The following is a 14,900-nucleotide window of genomic DNA, read 5'->3' as shown; positions in this document are numbered from 1 at the left end:
AAAATGACCTATTGTTAGATTTTACAATGTTTTTCAATATATATATCCTTTATCCTTACGTTTGAAGGTTTGGCAAAATGGGGAACATACCTTCACATAAGGCTATACACTTCAGGTTACGACTCTGCAAAAACTGGGGTTGCTGTCCTTTCTTCTGTGACTGGAAGAAATAAAATGGGTTAATTTTATGACATGGTTCTGAGTTTCATCAATAGGCTTTGAGTATAAAAGTGGGTTCATTATGCTGATCCTTTGTGAAACACTGGTCTGGCCTTCTTTGAAGCACTGTGTTCATTTCTGGTCATCAGGATGGGCATGAAGCATCAGGGAAGGTCCAGAAACTATGCACAAGAATGATTGGGGGTGGGGGGGGGGGGGAATACCATTACAAGAATGGTTATAGAAGATGGGGGTAACTTCTTTAGTCAGAGGGTAGTGAATCTGTGGATTTTGTTTGCCACAGAAGGCTGTGGAGGCAAAGTCAGTGGATGTATTTAAGGCAGAGATAGATAGATTCTTGATTAGTACGGGTGTCAGAGATTATGGGGTGAAGGCAGGAGAATGGGGTTAGGAGGGAGAGATAGATCAGCCATGATTGAATGGTGGAGTAGGCTTGATGGGCCGAATGGCCTAATTCTGCTCCTATCTCTTATGATCATGATGGGAATATTTCTTTTTATGGAGAATGCTAAGAGTAGACTTCACAGAAGAATATAAAATGATGAAGGGTCAGGACAGTGTAGATAAGTGAGAAGCTATTCCCTTGGGTGGAGGTCTGAGGACAAAAGGCTGCAGGTATAAGATAATGGGGAAGAGTATTAAAAGTGTCATGAGGAAAAAGTTTTCTTTTTACACAGCATGTGGCTGCATACCAGTTGAGCCATCAGCCCTGATTTCTTTCACTCAGTTTGAGATGTGAGAGTCTTCTAGGTACAGAGATCTCCAAAATTGTCTATAGTCTTTAATTCCCCTTTGCAAGCCCTCACCAGCTATGTTGTAGCCATGGACTCAATATTGAAAAGGTGTTCAAGGATAAGCAAAACTCTAAACTCAAAGGTCATTAGTTACTGTACGTGGAAGGTTAAATTCATCTTTGACTTCAATACTTTATAATTTAATTTATTAACCTATTTTATTTAGATGTCATGATGTTTCCTGTGAACAATATCTATCTATGTGCAGCTTTGCCAAGGTGGCATTTGGTGTCCGAAGAAGGGCACCAACTCAAAACTTTGTCCATTTTCCCCCTCAGATGTTGCCTAACCTGTTGACTTCCTCTGTCAATTTGTTTGTTGCTCAAGACTGCAATACCTGCAGTCTCATATGCCACCATTTGGCATACAGTGCACTTTATTAAGGAAGTGTATCAGAACAAAACCCTGTGCTCTTCTGCCCAATTTCTCACCCCTGCTCAGTTCTTTTCCTAACCTGTAGGGAGGCAGCAAGCAAAGCCCAAAGGTATTCTATCAAGAATGTAGAAATCAAAGAGAATAACCAAGGAATAACTAAGGAAATTCTCTTATCAAAGAGAATAACCAAGGAAATAACCTTTGACATTGTGTGGTATGTAATGTTGGTGGTAGAGAGTTGGCAGTCCATTTCACTTCTTCCATTTTTTACCTATGTAGACTTCAATAGTAAAAGAAAAACTGGAGAAATGTGTCATGTGCACCAACTCATTGTGCCACCTGCAGAATTTAATTTCAGGTCTTTTCTATGGTCTCGCAATTATGATTTTGAATGGCAGCAGGTAACTTGGGTTCGAGTTAGGATATGCCAGTATTGGGAGAATGGAACCAGGTCAGTCCCGCATGGCAAGCAAATCAGGCAGCTCCTAGTATACCAAGGGCCTTTGATACATCAACTCTCGTGCCTCATCCAAAGAAAGTATTCTGTGCTAAAATGTCTTGGGATATATTATAGCAGCAAAGCCATCATATACATGCAAGTTGTTGCAGATGATCTATATTCTTTATCATGTAGAGTGGCTCCTTGTATACACCTAAGGGTTCCTAAATGTGGGCCTCGCCAATTCCACAGCCCTCTCAAATTGTCCTCTGGCCTCAGGTAAATGCTCAGGAAATGACTGACCATGTGCCAGATTGGCCGAACATAAGGGACCAAATGGGATATTCCCCTGGAAACCTCTTTAAACACAATGTTCGGAGTGGGCTGATTAAATACAGACTGCTTTGGTGCTGGCACACTGTACTGCATCTTTATGCACCCTACTTGTCACAACTATGTGATGAATAGCGCGCAATGCAAATCATCTTGACAGCATTCCAATACCTGCAAAGTGGCCGCTTTATTGTTTGAAGGCTGTTCATCCTTGGTTGCCACCTTCTGCTGCTTTTTATTCATCCCTAGAGGGTAAACAAGGGTAAGCAAGCGTTTTGAATATCATAAAGGAGAATCTGATTATTCATAGTGATTGCATTAACAGGACCCTTCAGTCAAACTCCCTGTCACAGTTTTAGAAAGAATGTAACATATCAAAATCTAATTCAAATATATCGGAAGCACATTTTTTATGAGAACATACAAAGAGAGTGCTGATTTCTGGGCTGAAATGTCCCATTGCAATAAGTAGTTTCCTTTATTGCCTTGTTTATATTTTGGCCGAATATAATATTAATCGAAAGGTTTCACAAATGATCAATTGTTCAGAAAATGCAAGCATCAGTGTATTAGCCGAGCTTCTTTTTCCCCTGGTACTGAGCATTGTAGAGAATCTATTGCTGCACTTTAAAGCTCAGTCTGTCACTGGCAGACAAGAATAATAAGACATAAGTTAACTGTCACCAATGACTGTATTTTTACTTTTCTTACTTTTGTATTTTCTTACAAAGCAGAAAGTGGCTATTTGCACCATGTCTGAGCTGGCCCACAGAGCAATCCCCTCAGTCCCAATCCCTAATTTACTTCCTGGCAATCTATTCTCTTGCCATGGCCATCAGATCTTCTCTGATTGTTCCACTGACCACCTGCACTAGGATAATTTCCATTGGCTATTGATGCCACATTTCGGGATTTTGGAAGAAATTAGGGTACCCACGTGCCCACATAGTCATGGGGAGAGTGTGCACACTCTACACAGGCCGTTCCCAAGATCAGGATTGAACCAGGGCTGCTAGAGCTATGCAGCAGCAAGCAACACTGCATCACTGAGTGGCCCCATTGAGTTGCTTACATTGAATTTCCTATCAAGAAGTACATATTGAAGTCACTCCCAGGGGAATTTGAGGTTACTGATTTCTACCATGGTTTATTTGCTTTCTCATGTTGCCTTCAGCGTTGCTTGTGCCATCAGCATCTCCAACATAATTCCTTAACGAATAGTCTATTCTTTATATCTCCATTTGGAATTGCGCAGTTAGGCTGAAATTTGAAAAAATTAATGGGAGCATTGATATAATAGGGAATTCATTATTTCATTAATATTTTTTGCTATAAATTGTAAATAACAGAAAAATAAGGATTTTATTCAGCAAATATTAACCATAATGTAATTTAAAACTGGCTTTAAAATTCAGCAGCCTTTCATGTATGCACCCATAATGCTTCCACTTGACTCAAACATGGCCACTGGTGTGTTGGAAGGAACTGCAGATACTGGTTTACACCAAAGATAGAAACAAAATGCTGGAGTAACTCAGTGGGACAGGCAGCATCTCTGGATAGAAGGAATGGGTGATGTTTTGGGTCAACACCCTTCTTCAGACTGAGAGTCAAGGGAGAGGGAAACTGAGAGATAAGGAAGTGTAATGTGTGAAAACGAGACAAAGGGGGCAATGAAGCATACAGAGATAACATTTAATCAGAGGGAAAGTCAACACGTCAGACCGCTCAGAGAACTGGGAAGCGGGAGGGATGGAGAGAGAGGGAAAGCAAAGGTTACTTGAAGTTAGAGAAGTCAATATTCATACCACTGGGGTGCCGTCGGTAGATGGCTGCTGCTGTGTGTAAGATGTGGCGAAATTTGAGGTGCCATTAGTAGATGGTTACTGATGTCTGTGAGATGTGGCTAGGGACTGAAAATCTTGGGGTGGCACAGATCAGACATTTAGTGTGATCTGGCATGTAAATGGTGGAGGTACACCAGACGTGGATGCCACGGGGCTCATTTAAAGGATGTGCAGGAACTTGGGTAAAAACCCAGACACATTTGGATCAGTAGAATTTAGAAAAAATGTTCCATTACTACATATAATGGAATATCCATTCTATCCTAGATAGAATATCCTTTGCTGTGATAGAATATGTTGGAGTTAATTTTAGACACAAAGTGCTCAAGTTGTTCAACCGGTCAGGCAGCATCTCTGGAGAACATGGATAGGTGATTTTGCAGATCGGAACTCTTCAGAATGTTCTCCAGAAATGCTGTATGACCTGTTGAGTTACTCCAGCACTTTCATCTCTCCCAAATACAACTTCAATGAGCATAGAGGAAGATATTCTGGCAAGTAACATTGGTCACTCATGATTGGAGGAACAACCTTATTCATTCATTAATTTTCAGGACCTTTGCAATTAGTCAGAAATATTCTCTAATGGATAACATTGGTAATTATAGTTCCTGATTTGATGTATTATGGTTCTTTACATTTCTACAATATATTATGAAGCATCCTGCTTAGAAAGTGAATAAAAGGTTTAGAGAGAAATAATTCAAGTCAAATAATTCAAGAAAATAAAAGGCATATTTTTTTTAACTACTGAGTAAAAGTTTGAATTTTATGTTTAAGATTAAATATACTTGCCTGAGTAACCAAAAGAAATACTTGACAATGGACTAAGATAAATGCCATTCCCATACACTGCTCCATGTAGCTGGGGAAAACAGAGGGGGGAAAAATCAAATGAATAACTTCAAAGCACAAATCATGGCCCATTCTAGTCTATGTTGTACAGGTTTTACATCTCCATTACATATCAGATGTAATGATCAGTGTAATTGGCATGACAATGGAGTAATTTAGTTTAATTTAGTTTAAAGATACAGCGCGGAAACAGGCCCTTTGGCTCGTGGAGTTCACACAAACTATCGATCACCCATACGCTAGTTCTATGTTATCCCACATACAAGGGACAATTTATTGAAGACAGTTGACCTATAAAACTGCATGCCTTTGGAATGTGGATGGAAACCCACGTGGTCACAGGGAGAACGTTCAAACTCCGCACAGACAGCACCTGTGGTCAGGATCGAATTCAGGTCTCTGGCGATGTGAGGCTGCAACTATACCACTGCACCATTGGGCTGCCCAATTTCTCATAACACTGGCAATTCATTTCTTTGCTCAGAGTGTTTCAAAATTTCTTTTGAACGCAAGATCACAATCAAACAGGGGCAAGAGTAAGCCACCTGGCCGTTAAAACCTGGCCTGCCTTACAATATGATTATGGCCAATTTGATCCAGGTCTCATCTGCTTCTGTGTGCCGGTTCCTATTATCTGCAATCTGCCAATCTTTAAAAAAAGTTTTACCTCTTCTTTAGAGTCATAGAGTTATAACCTCTTCAGCCCAGCTCATCCATGCCATGATGCCCATTTATGCATGTCCCATTTGCATCTGTCTGTATCCTTTTACTCCTTCCCCGTGCAATTACCTGTACAAATGCCTTTTATATGTTCCAATTGTTTCTGCCAGCTTGTTCCATATAACCATCACCCTCTGAATGAAAAACTTGCCCCACAGATCTTTAAAGTTCTCCCCTCTCACCCATGCCCTTTGGCTTTATACTACCCGCCCTTGGGAAAAGGCTCTGACCATCTACCCTGTCGATACTCCTCAATTTTATAAACCTCTCTAAGGTCACTCCTCAGCCACCTACATCCCAATGAGCAGAAATTCAGCCTATCCAATCTCGTTTTATGCGTAAAGCCCAGTTTTCAGGCAACATCCTGGTGAATCTCTTCTGCACTCTTTTGTAATGTTACCACGTCCTTCCAGTAATTTGGCAAACAGAACTGTGCACAATACTCCACGTGAGACCTGACCAATGTTTTGTATAACTGCACCATGATATACAAATTTTTGTACGCAGTACTTTGATCTGTGACGGCACCCTTTGCACATAAATACTTCTGTCGAAGGGAATTCCGGAGATTCACCAACCCTTGCAGGAAGAATATCCTATGCACGAATGTTTCAAATCTAATGGGCACAGAATCTATGCCTACTTGCCTGCACCCTGCCCATATCCCTCCAAATCTTTTCCATACATGTGCCTGTCCAAGTGTCTTTTAAGTATTGTAATTGTATCCACCTCTACCACATCCTCTGGCAACTTCTTCAATTAATGCATCTCCCTGTATGTGTAAAGGTTGCCCCACTCACTGTAAACCTACACCCTCTAATCTTAGACTTCCCTATCCTTGGAAAACAAACCTGGCTATATATATTTTATATATATGGAAAATGAGACTCTTGATGGAGGTAGCAGCCACCATATGCATATTTCAGGAAACTGGTTGTGCTGCCTGTGGATATCTGAACATTGATACTTGATCGAAGTATATAAAAATATGAGAAGCATAGATAGGGTAGGCAGACATAACCTATTCCCAGGGTGGAAATGTTGAACACTAGAGGGCACAGTTATGAGGTGAGAGGGGGAAAGTTTAATGGAGATGGGCGGAGCAAGGTTTTTTACATAAAGGGTGGTCTGGAATGCATTGCCAGGGTTAGTGGTGGTGGCAGATACGATGGATACGAGGCAGGTGGAGTTTAAGAGGCTCTGGTATAGGCACATGGTATGCAGGGAATAGAGGGATATGGATCATGTGCAGGCAGATGAGATAAGTTCAGTTAGGCATTATGTTCAGCACAAGCATTGTGGGCCAAAGGGCCCGTTTCTGTGCTGTCTGTTCTATGTGGAACAAATGATAATAGCAAACTGCTGATTGTGGTTATCAGATAACAATCGTACTGGGGGTGATGTTGGGTTACAGAATAACTCTCAATATGGGGGTTTTTTCTGCAACTGCCCTTACCTGTAATCGTGTGTTAGATGCAACAATCAAACCATTCCTTAAAATGGAGTGCCAGTTCTCTATATGTGAGCCACTAGATATAAAACATAAACAATTTCAGTACCATTGTGGTACATTATGTAACATAATCAGTCACCACCATTGTCCTTAGCATTTCTATCCCTTTAACACTTGTTACTTTGGTGCACGTTTGAGGCATAAATGAAGTTTTTGACCAACCTCCACCAAAGTAATACTGGGAGAAAAGGAGAAATTGCTGGAAAATACATTTGGTACTGCTCAAAAGTGCAAAACAATAATTTTCATTTCAACTGTTTTCTTTGGACAGTTCCTGTTTATTAAAGTTTATAAAGTGAATTTCTTTTAAAATATAACGAAACTTGATAATGCACACCACAGGCGAATGGTGAGGAAGGTGCCCCTAAAATTGTTGTGCTATCGTGTACCGTTTTGGCTGTATTTCAGGAACATTCATATAAGATGAGAGTTTTAGTAATAGATAAGATATATAGATATCAGGAACGACAACACACACTTTCTATTGCTTTCCATCCATTTGCAGCACTGTTATTTTATCACTGATCATTTTTACCAATTTTCAAGGTAAATGTACCTGAAAACTTAGTCCTTCAACAGTTCCACCTATCTTGAAATATTTACCATCATAAAATGTTATTACTGACTTTAAGAATAGAAGGAATTCTCCTTTTTCAATATCTCAGAGATATATTCAGTAACTACTGTGATAAAAATTAACGTGGACATATTCAAATAGAACAAGGGAAACATTTATTTGCTCATTATTTCATACGTTTTTTTTTAAATTAGGAAGTATGCAAGATTAAGGATTTAACAAATATCAACTCACTGAAATGCAAAAGTGCTCCCATAAAGTTTCTTTGCTGCCCTGAAATTGGATTCTTTGGCCGGTGGACTGCTGAGGAGCAGGAACTGGTGTGGCGTATGCATGAACTTTAGTTGCTATATGGAAGAATAAAGTGACAAGTATTATACTGCAGTCAACAAATCAGTTCACAAACATATTGTGACATGACACTGCCTCCAATATATCTATTGCTTACATCCTCTGGTTCACTGTTAAAGGCCATATTAAATTCTCCAAAACAGAACCTTGCAGCGACTTGAATGTACATTTCTGGTAAGCGTCAGTTATCGAGGCACTGACATCTAATCAGGGGATCATTTAGATAGCTTGGTTCCAATTCACTGTGCTTGAAACTCAATGGTGCAGAAAGGCAGGGAACTAATTCACAATCTCAATGAAGTAGCACTGTTTCTGGTATACTGCAGATTGTTTCTGTGCAGTTGCAAGGTTCACTGTGGCACTGAGCAATAATGCAGGTCATATTTTGAGGCCACACAAACAAAATATCAAGAGGAAATATGCAGATCAAAAGTTGAACTGCTATATGAGTGAAATTAATAACAGGTGCAATTTGCATGATATTGGTGTGAGTGGAAACTGCACAATGGCAACACCAGTACATTGCAACCTAGTTTTCTTGCAAAAATGCAGTGATCAAACTACTTACCCTATTTGCAGGCAATTTTACAATATGCGATCTGTTACTGGAAATAATCCTGGTAAAGACAAACACAGCATTACTTCATTCCCTTGATGAAGAAAGTCAGCAATTACAACTTTAAACAATATAGTTTGTGTGGTTATCTTTCCAAATTACATAAAAACAAATGGTTGAGTAATCATAACGCCATGGTCAAACATTTCTTTATTTCTGGAAATACAGACATTACTACTCCTAATGGGGAACGAAGTACAGATTGAACAGGTGATGCTCAACAGAAGCAGATCAACGTATCTCCTGGCTAGGGAGAGGTCAAGTCAAGTCAAGTCAATTTTATTTGTATAGCACATTTAAAAACAACCCACATTGACCAAAGTGCTGTACATCTGATTAGGTTCCAATAGAAAAAAAATGAAAACATACAGTAGCACGCAAACAGTTCACAGCGCCTCCTCAATGAGCCTCAAACGCTAGGGAGTAGAAATAGGTTTTGAGCCTGGACTTAAAGGAGTCGATGGAGGGGGCAGTTCTGATGGGGAGAGGGATGCTGTTCCACAGTCTAGGAGCTGCAACCGCAAAAGCGCGGTCACCCCTGAGCTTAAGCCTAGACCGCGGGATAGTGAATAGCCCCAAGTCGGCCGACCTGAGGGACCTGGAGTTAGAGAGGGGGGTTAGAAGATTTTTGATGTAGGGAGGGGAGTGTCCATTTAGGGCTTTATACGTGAATAGGAGGAGCTTGAAGTTGATTCTGTACCGTACAGGGAGCCAGTGGAGAGAGGCCAGAATCGGGGTGATGTGGTCCCTTTTACGGGTACCCGTCAGGAGTCTCGCTGCGGCTTTTTGGACCAGTTGCAGGCGGGACAGGGAAGATTGGCTGATCCCAGTGTATAGGGAGTTGCAGTAGTCTAGGCGGGAGGAAATGAAAGCGTGAATGATTTTTTCTGTGTCGTCGAATTGGAGGAAAGGTTTGATTTTAGCTATGGTTCGAAGTTGGAAGAAGCTGGCTTTTACCACAGCGTTGACTTGCTTCTCAAATTTTAATGCAGAGTCAAATATCATGCCGAGGTTTTTGACATGCGGTTTGACTAGGCAGGATAGACTTCCAAGACTGCCTGTTATCGATTTGATGGAGTCGGGGGGGGGGGGGGGGGGGGGGGGGGAATAGGATGACCTCAGACTTGCTCTCATTTAATTGGAGGAAGTTCTGTGCCATCCAACATTTTATGTCCTCAAGGCAGTGTAAGAGGCTGTTTAAATTTGACTGGTTGTTGGGTTTCAGGGGGAGGTAAAGCTGAGTGTCATCGGCTTAGCAGTGGAAAGAAATGCCGTGCCTTTGAATGATTTGGCCAAGGGGGAGCATGTATAGAGAGAAGAGAATGGGGCCTAGGATGGAGTCTTGTGGAACTCCGCAGGAGAGGCTAGCTTGAGCAGAGGAATAACTGCCTATGTTGATGGCGAAACTCCTATCTTTGAGGTACGAAGCGAACCAGCTCAGGGCAGTGCCATCAATGCCAACCGCGTACCGGAGACGGTCAATAAGGATGGTGTGGTCCACTGTATCGAACGCTGCGCTGAGGTCGAGAAGGAGCAGGATTGCACAGTCGCCGGTGTCGATGACGAGAAGCAGGTCGTTGTGTACCTTCAACAAGGCAGACTCTGTGCTGTGGTGGGCTCTGAAACCTGACTGGAAACTTTCCAGGATGGTGTTTTGGTGCAGGTAGGGCACTAATTGGTTTAGTGTAACATAGGATAGTAATAATTGTGCACAGAAATTAATACATTCCTATCTGCATCAAGTGTAAAGAAAAACAAGCCTAATGTATAAACTTGAACAGACGTCACTATGCCAAACAAAGGAGAAAATAAATTGAGTGCCAGGACCAAACTGAGGAGATGGATTTGAATGAGCCACAGAAATCAATCATGTTCCTACTTTACAATTCCATTGTTCAATATTATTGTAGAAGTACCATTGTAACAGGGGATGCGCCAGCGGATCCTGCTTGTCCATCTGCTTCTTGATTTCCAAGTATGGTGCCTAGCAAGGTGAACAAATTAAGCATTTTCCTCCCCACAACATTTATCTATCACTTTTCAGAAACTGGCAGACTTATTCAGATACAAGGAACTGCAGATGCAGGTTTATATAATAAAATGACACAAAGCTCAGTGGGTCAGGCAGCATCGCTGGAGAACATGGCTGGATAAATATTGGTCAGAAACCTTCTTCAGACCAAAGAAGGGTCCCAACCTGAAACATCGCCTATCCATGTTCCATAGACACTTAGTCAGATAGGTCTCATGGGCCTCCTCCAGTGCCACAGTGAGGCCCACCGGAACATCGACTTCTCCAACTTTAGATAGTTCCTCTGTCCCTCTCTTCCCCTCCCCCTTCCCAGATCTCCCTCTAAGTTCCTGTCTCCACCTATATCCTTCCTTTGTCTCGCCCCCCTGACATCAGTCTGAAGAAGGGTCTCGACCCGAAAGGTCACCCATTCCTTCTCTCCCGAGATGCTGCCTGACCTGCTGAGTTACTCCAGCATTTTATGAATAAATACCTTCGATTTGTACCAGCATCTGCAGTTATTTTCCTATATTCAGATAAGGTGCTCATATAATGTTTTCTACTTTTAATTAAAAAATTTATGCTATCTTTCCTTTTGCTATCCATGTTAGCAGCCATCAATCTTTTTTTGTGACATGTAAAGGTCTTGACAGCTGCAGTGCAAAGAATAACTGGGTCAACTTCTGGCATAGAAGTCAACTTATTAGTTCACATATAACTGTGATATGTTCTGCTTAATGTCACATAACTTAATCATTATTTTAATGTGTCTGAAAAAACTTTTAAGATCTTCTGTAACATTAGAGTCTATGAATTAGGTCTCACCTGCAGAAATATTGAGGTGATAAATCATAAACTAATGTTTCAGGACCAAAGTGATGATGGATAAGGTTGCCTATTAACAAACAATTGAAACACAAAAAAATATTCAAATGGGCAATTGATTTGAAATGATAATTAGAACATTTTGAGAGGTGATAACGATTAACCATGGAGAGGGGTCTGAAAAGGTCAGAGATGAAAAAAATCTAAACACATTTAAACAGTACTGGATGTGTGCTTGAGGACACATGACCCTGCAGGGCTAACGATTTAGACGACGGAATTAAGTGTAACATCTCCACGTTTGTGGATGACACAAAGCTGGGTGGCAGTGTGAGCTGCGAAGAGGATGCTATGAGGCTGCTGGGTGACTTGGATAGGTTGGGTGCATGGCAGATGCAGTATAATGTGGATAAATGTGAGGTTATCCACTTTGGTGGCAAGAACAAGAAGGCAGATTATTATCTGAATGGTCTGATTCGGAAAAGGGGAGGTGTAACGAGACCTGGCTGTGCTGGTACTTCAGTCACTGAAAGTAAGCATGCAGGTCGAGCAGGAAGTGAAGAAAGCTAATGGCATGTTGGCCTACATTGCGATAGGATTTGAGTAGAGGAGCAAGGGGGTCCTACTGCAGTTGTACAGGGCCCTGGTGAGACTGCACCTGGAGTTGTTTTGGTCTCCTAATTTGAGGAAGGATATTCTTGCTATTGAGGGAGTGCAGCGTAGGTTCACCAGGTTAATTCCCGGGATGGCAGGACTGACATAGGATGAAAGAATGGATCGACTGGGCCTATATTCACTGGAATTTAGAATGATGAGAGGGGATCTTATAGAAACAAGCAGGAAAAAAATTCCCCATGTTGGGGGAGTCCAGAACCAGGACACAGTTTAAGAATAATGGGCAGGCCATTTAGGACTGAGATGAGGAAAAACCTTTTCAACAGAGAGTTGGGAATCTGTGGAATTCTCTGCCGCAGGAGGCAGTGGAGGCCAATTCATTGGATGTTTTCAAGACAGAGTTAGATATAGCTCTTAGGGCTAATGGAATCAAGGGATATGGGGAGAAAGCAGGAACAGGGTACTGATTCTGATGATCAGCCATGGTCATTTGAATGGTGGTGCTGGCCTGAAGGGCCGAATGGCCGACTCCTGCACCTATTTTCTATGTTTCTTTGCTATAGATATGGATTAAACTGGAGAGATCTTCTCAATCAGTCAGCACACTGTGGGTCAAGAGATTTCCCAGGGTATATTTTCTATGATTCTGTATATCACAAACTCACGTGTTAATCCAAAGCAAAATAATCAACCTTAATAAAAACAAGTTGTTGGATAGTGCACTAAAATGTACACACCACTGACGAGTGGTTTTATGGAGAATTGTCAATGATGTCCTCCTTACACTCAGCTTGTCTTGGACTTTCATGCCAGCCGATTGTAATGTATGGCCATTGGACTTGACACTGAGTATATGAGTGGTGCACCAGCAACCCAAGCTGAAGGACTGAATGCATTTTATTGAATACATTTTATTACTTTATCAAATCTGAACTTTTTAATTGTTATTTTTTCCTAAATTATTTCAATATATTTGATCTATTTCGAAATGTCTTTCATTTGACAGCTGTGAGCTATTAAAAGGACGTAAGGGTGTTTGGAGAATGGGTCTGAAGAAGGGTCTCAACCCAAAACGTCACCCATTCCTTCACTCTAGAGATGCTGCCTGTCCTGCTGAGTTACTCCAGCTTTTTGTGCCTACCTTTGGAGAATGTGGCCTGAAGATATGCCACTGAGACCTAGTTCCACTCACACCTGGTTGCAGCACCAAAGCATTGAGCTCAATTGGAACCACAGAGCTATAAATATTATCTTACAACAATTGATAAATCTATTTTTTTCCTCAGCAGAAGGGATTAATTTGAACAGAAAATGGCCGACATTCACTTGAAGCTGATTTTTTTAAAATGGGGTGATAGTCGTCAGTGAATGCAGAAAGCTTGCTGCCAAACTGTGGTCCTTACCTGGGTCATTTCCCTGATGGATGTTATGCTGTCCAGTGCTTTAACTAATCGTTCATAGTCTTTTTTCTTGTGGAATGGGAAGGGGGGGGAAGGAAAACACCATGAGAATTTTACAATAAATGCAATCTAGTGAAAAATAATTGCAACAAAGCCCAATCCCCAAATAAAGTCATTCAACTAATTAATTTGTCCTCAAAATGAGCACAAATTCTAATCGTATTTATTCAACCTGAAACTTTTAAATCTGTTTTTTTTCCACTCCTTTTCAAGCTTATCTTGAATGTTTTCATAGTTTCTGCACCAAACATTAACACTGGAAGAGAGTTCAATTGACTCGGACTCTGTGGAAATAACTTTCTCTGGATGCTGGATGTTGTTTTAAGAATTTATATTCAATTTTGCAATTATGGCTCTTTAATTGAAGCTAAAACCGCTAGGCTCTCCCATCTAATGGGAAATTGAAGAGTCGGTCTCACAATCTGCGCTGTTTCAGTGAGGAAAAAACATTCTGTTTTAAGATAGTTTTGTTTTTGTGTTTCATTATGGTGGAGCCTGGCTATTGACCCAAAGCCCCTGGTGTGTAACAGGTTAGGGTTTCATGCAGCTTCTAATAAAATATTGGGGTTTTAGTCACAAATTAGCCTATTCTTACTTCTACTTCTTCCAAAAATGTGGAACCTAAGGCCTTCTGAATAAATTCTTATTTTGGTATCAATCAATGAGTTTACTCTTTGGCTTTTAAGTTCTGTAACTAAAGAACTAAAATCTAAGGATTCTATTAACTTTTCCTGTGACTTGATTTAACTTCCACATATTTGCGCTCGACGAGCACATTCAGATATGTGTGCCTTGCTACCGGAGGGCTTTCAGAGAGATCTTTGGGGTGGGAGGGGGAGCACAGTAAGAAGGGGAATGAGGAGCATGGCTTCCAAGAGTGCTAGACAAGTTATCACAAAGGAAGAGAATTTAAAGAAGAAACTATCTGAAGAAATTCAGACACCTGGGCTCCCTTGATATGATCCAGGTATGGGGTTAGGCTCACTAAAAAGCTAAAGACAAGTTCAACCATGTAAGTAAAGCCTGGTTCGGTGTGTAAAATCAATGATAATCACTGGACTTCTATAAATTGGGAAGTTTTGCTACAGAGAGTCAAAGTAAGTGTTTCATTCAGCCTGTCATCACTGCACCTGTGGCTTCTACTCCCAACTCACGGAGGTCTTGCATCTAAACAAGGAAAGTTCAATACCGGTGCACTAAGTACCCAATCATCTTTGATTACATTCATACCATTAAACAGAATGTGCGACTTAATGGAATTTCAAGGCCAGTTCAATCTCATTGTTCCCAAATGTCAGAAAATCAATGCAATTCAATCTTGAATGAGGCACATATTGCTCTCTGAGGTAGGGATTCTAAATCACAAATCTCCAAAAAGGAAAATTTGTA

General features: G+C 41.0%; 1 protein-coding gene across 1 annotated transcript in view; it reads right to left on the bottom strand.

The window, feature by feature from the left end:
- Positions 1-14,900, bottom strand: part of parp8 (poly (ADP-ribose) polymerase family, member 8) — a 377,738-nt gene that overhangs the window by 21,006 nt on the left and 341,832 nt on the right. The window contains exons 17-24 of the mRNA XM_078396674.1: positions 13,455-13,520; positions 10,517-10,584; positions 8,553-8,601; positions 7,868-7,980; positions 7,000-7,072; positions 4,764-4,833; positions 2,293-2,366; positions 91-160 (exon numbers count right to left, since the gene is read on the bottom strand). Coding sequence (XP_078252800.1) covers positions 91-160; positions 2,293-2,366; positions 4,764-4,833; positions 7,000-7,072; positions 7,868-7,980; positions 8,553-8,601; positions 10,517-10,584; positions 13,455-13,520 — 583 coding nt within the window. The remainder of the gene's footprint in view (positions 1-90; positions 161-2,292; positions 2,367-4,763; positions 4,834-6,999; positions 7,073-7,867; positions 7,981-8,552; positions 8,602-10,516; positions 10,585-13,454; positions 13,521-14,900) is intronic.

This window comes from Rhinoraja longicauda, chromosome 1 (genome assembly GCF_053455715.1).
Source record: "Rhinoraja longicauda isolate Sanriku21f chromosome 1, sRhiLon1.1, whole genome shotgun sequence".
NCBI classification, from domain to species: domain Eukaryota; kingdom Metazoa; phylum Chordata; class Chondrichthyes; order Rajiformes; family Arhynchobatidae; genus Rhinoraja; species Rhinoraja longicauda.
This window is presented reverse-complemented; position numbering and strand designations above follow the sequence as displayed.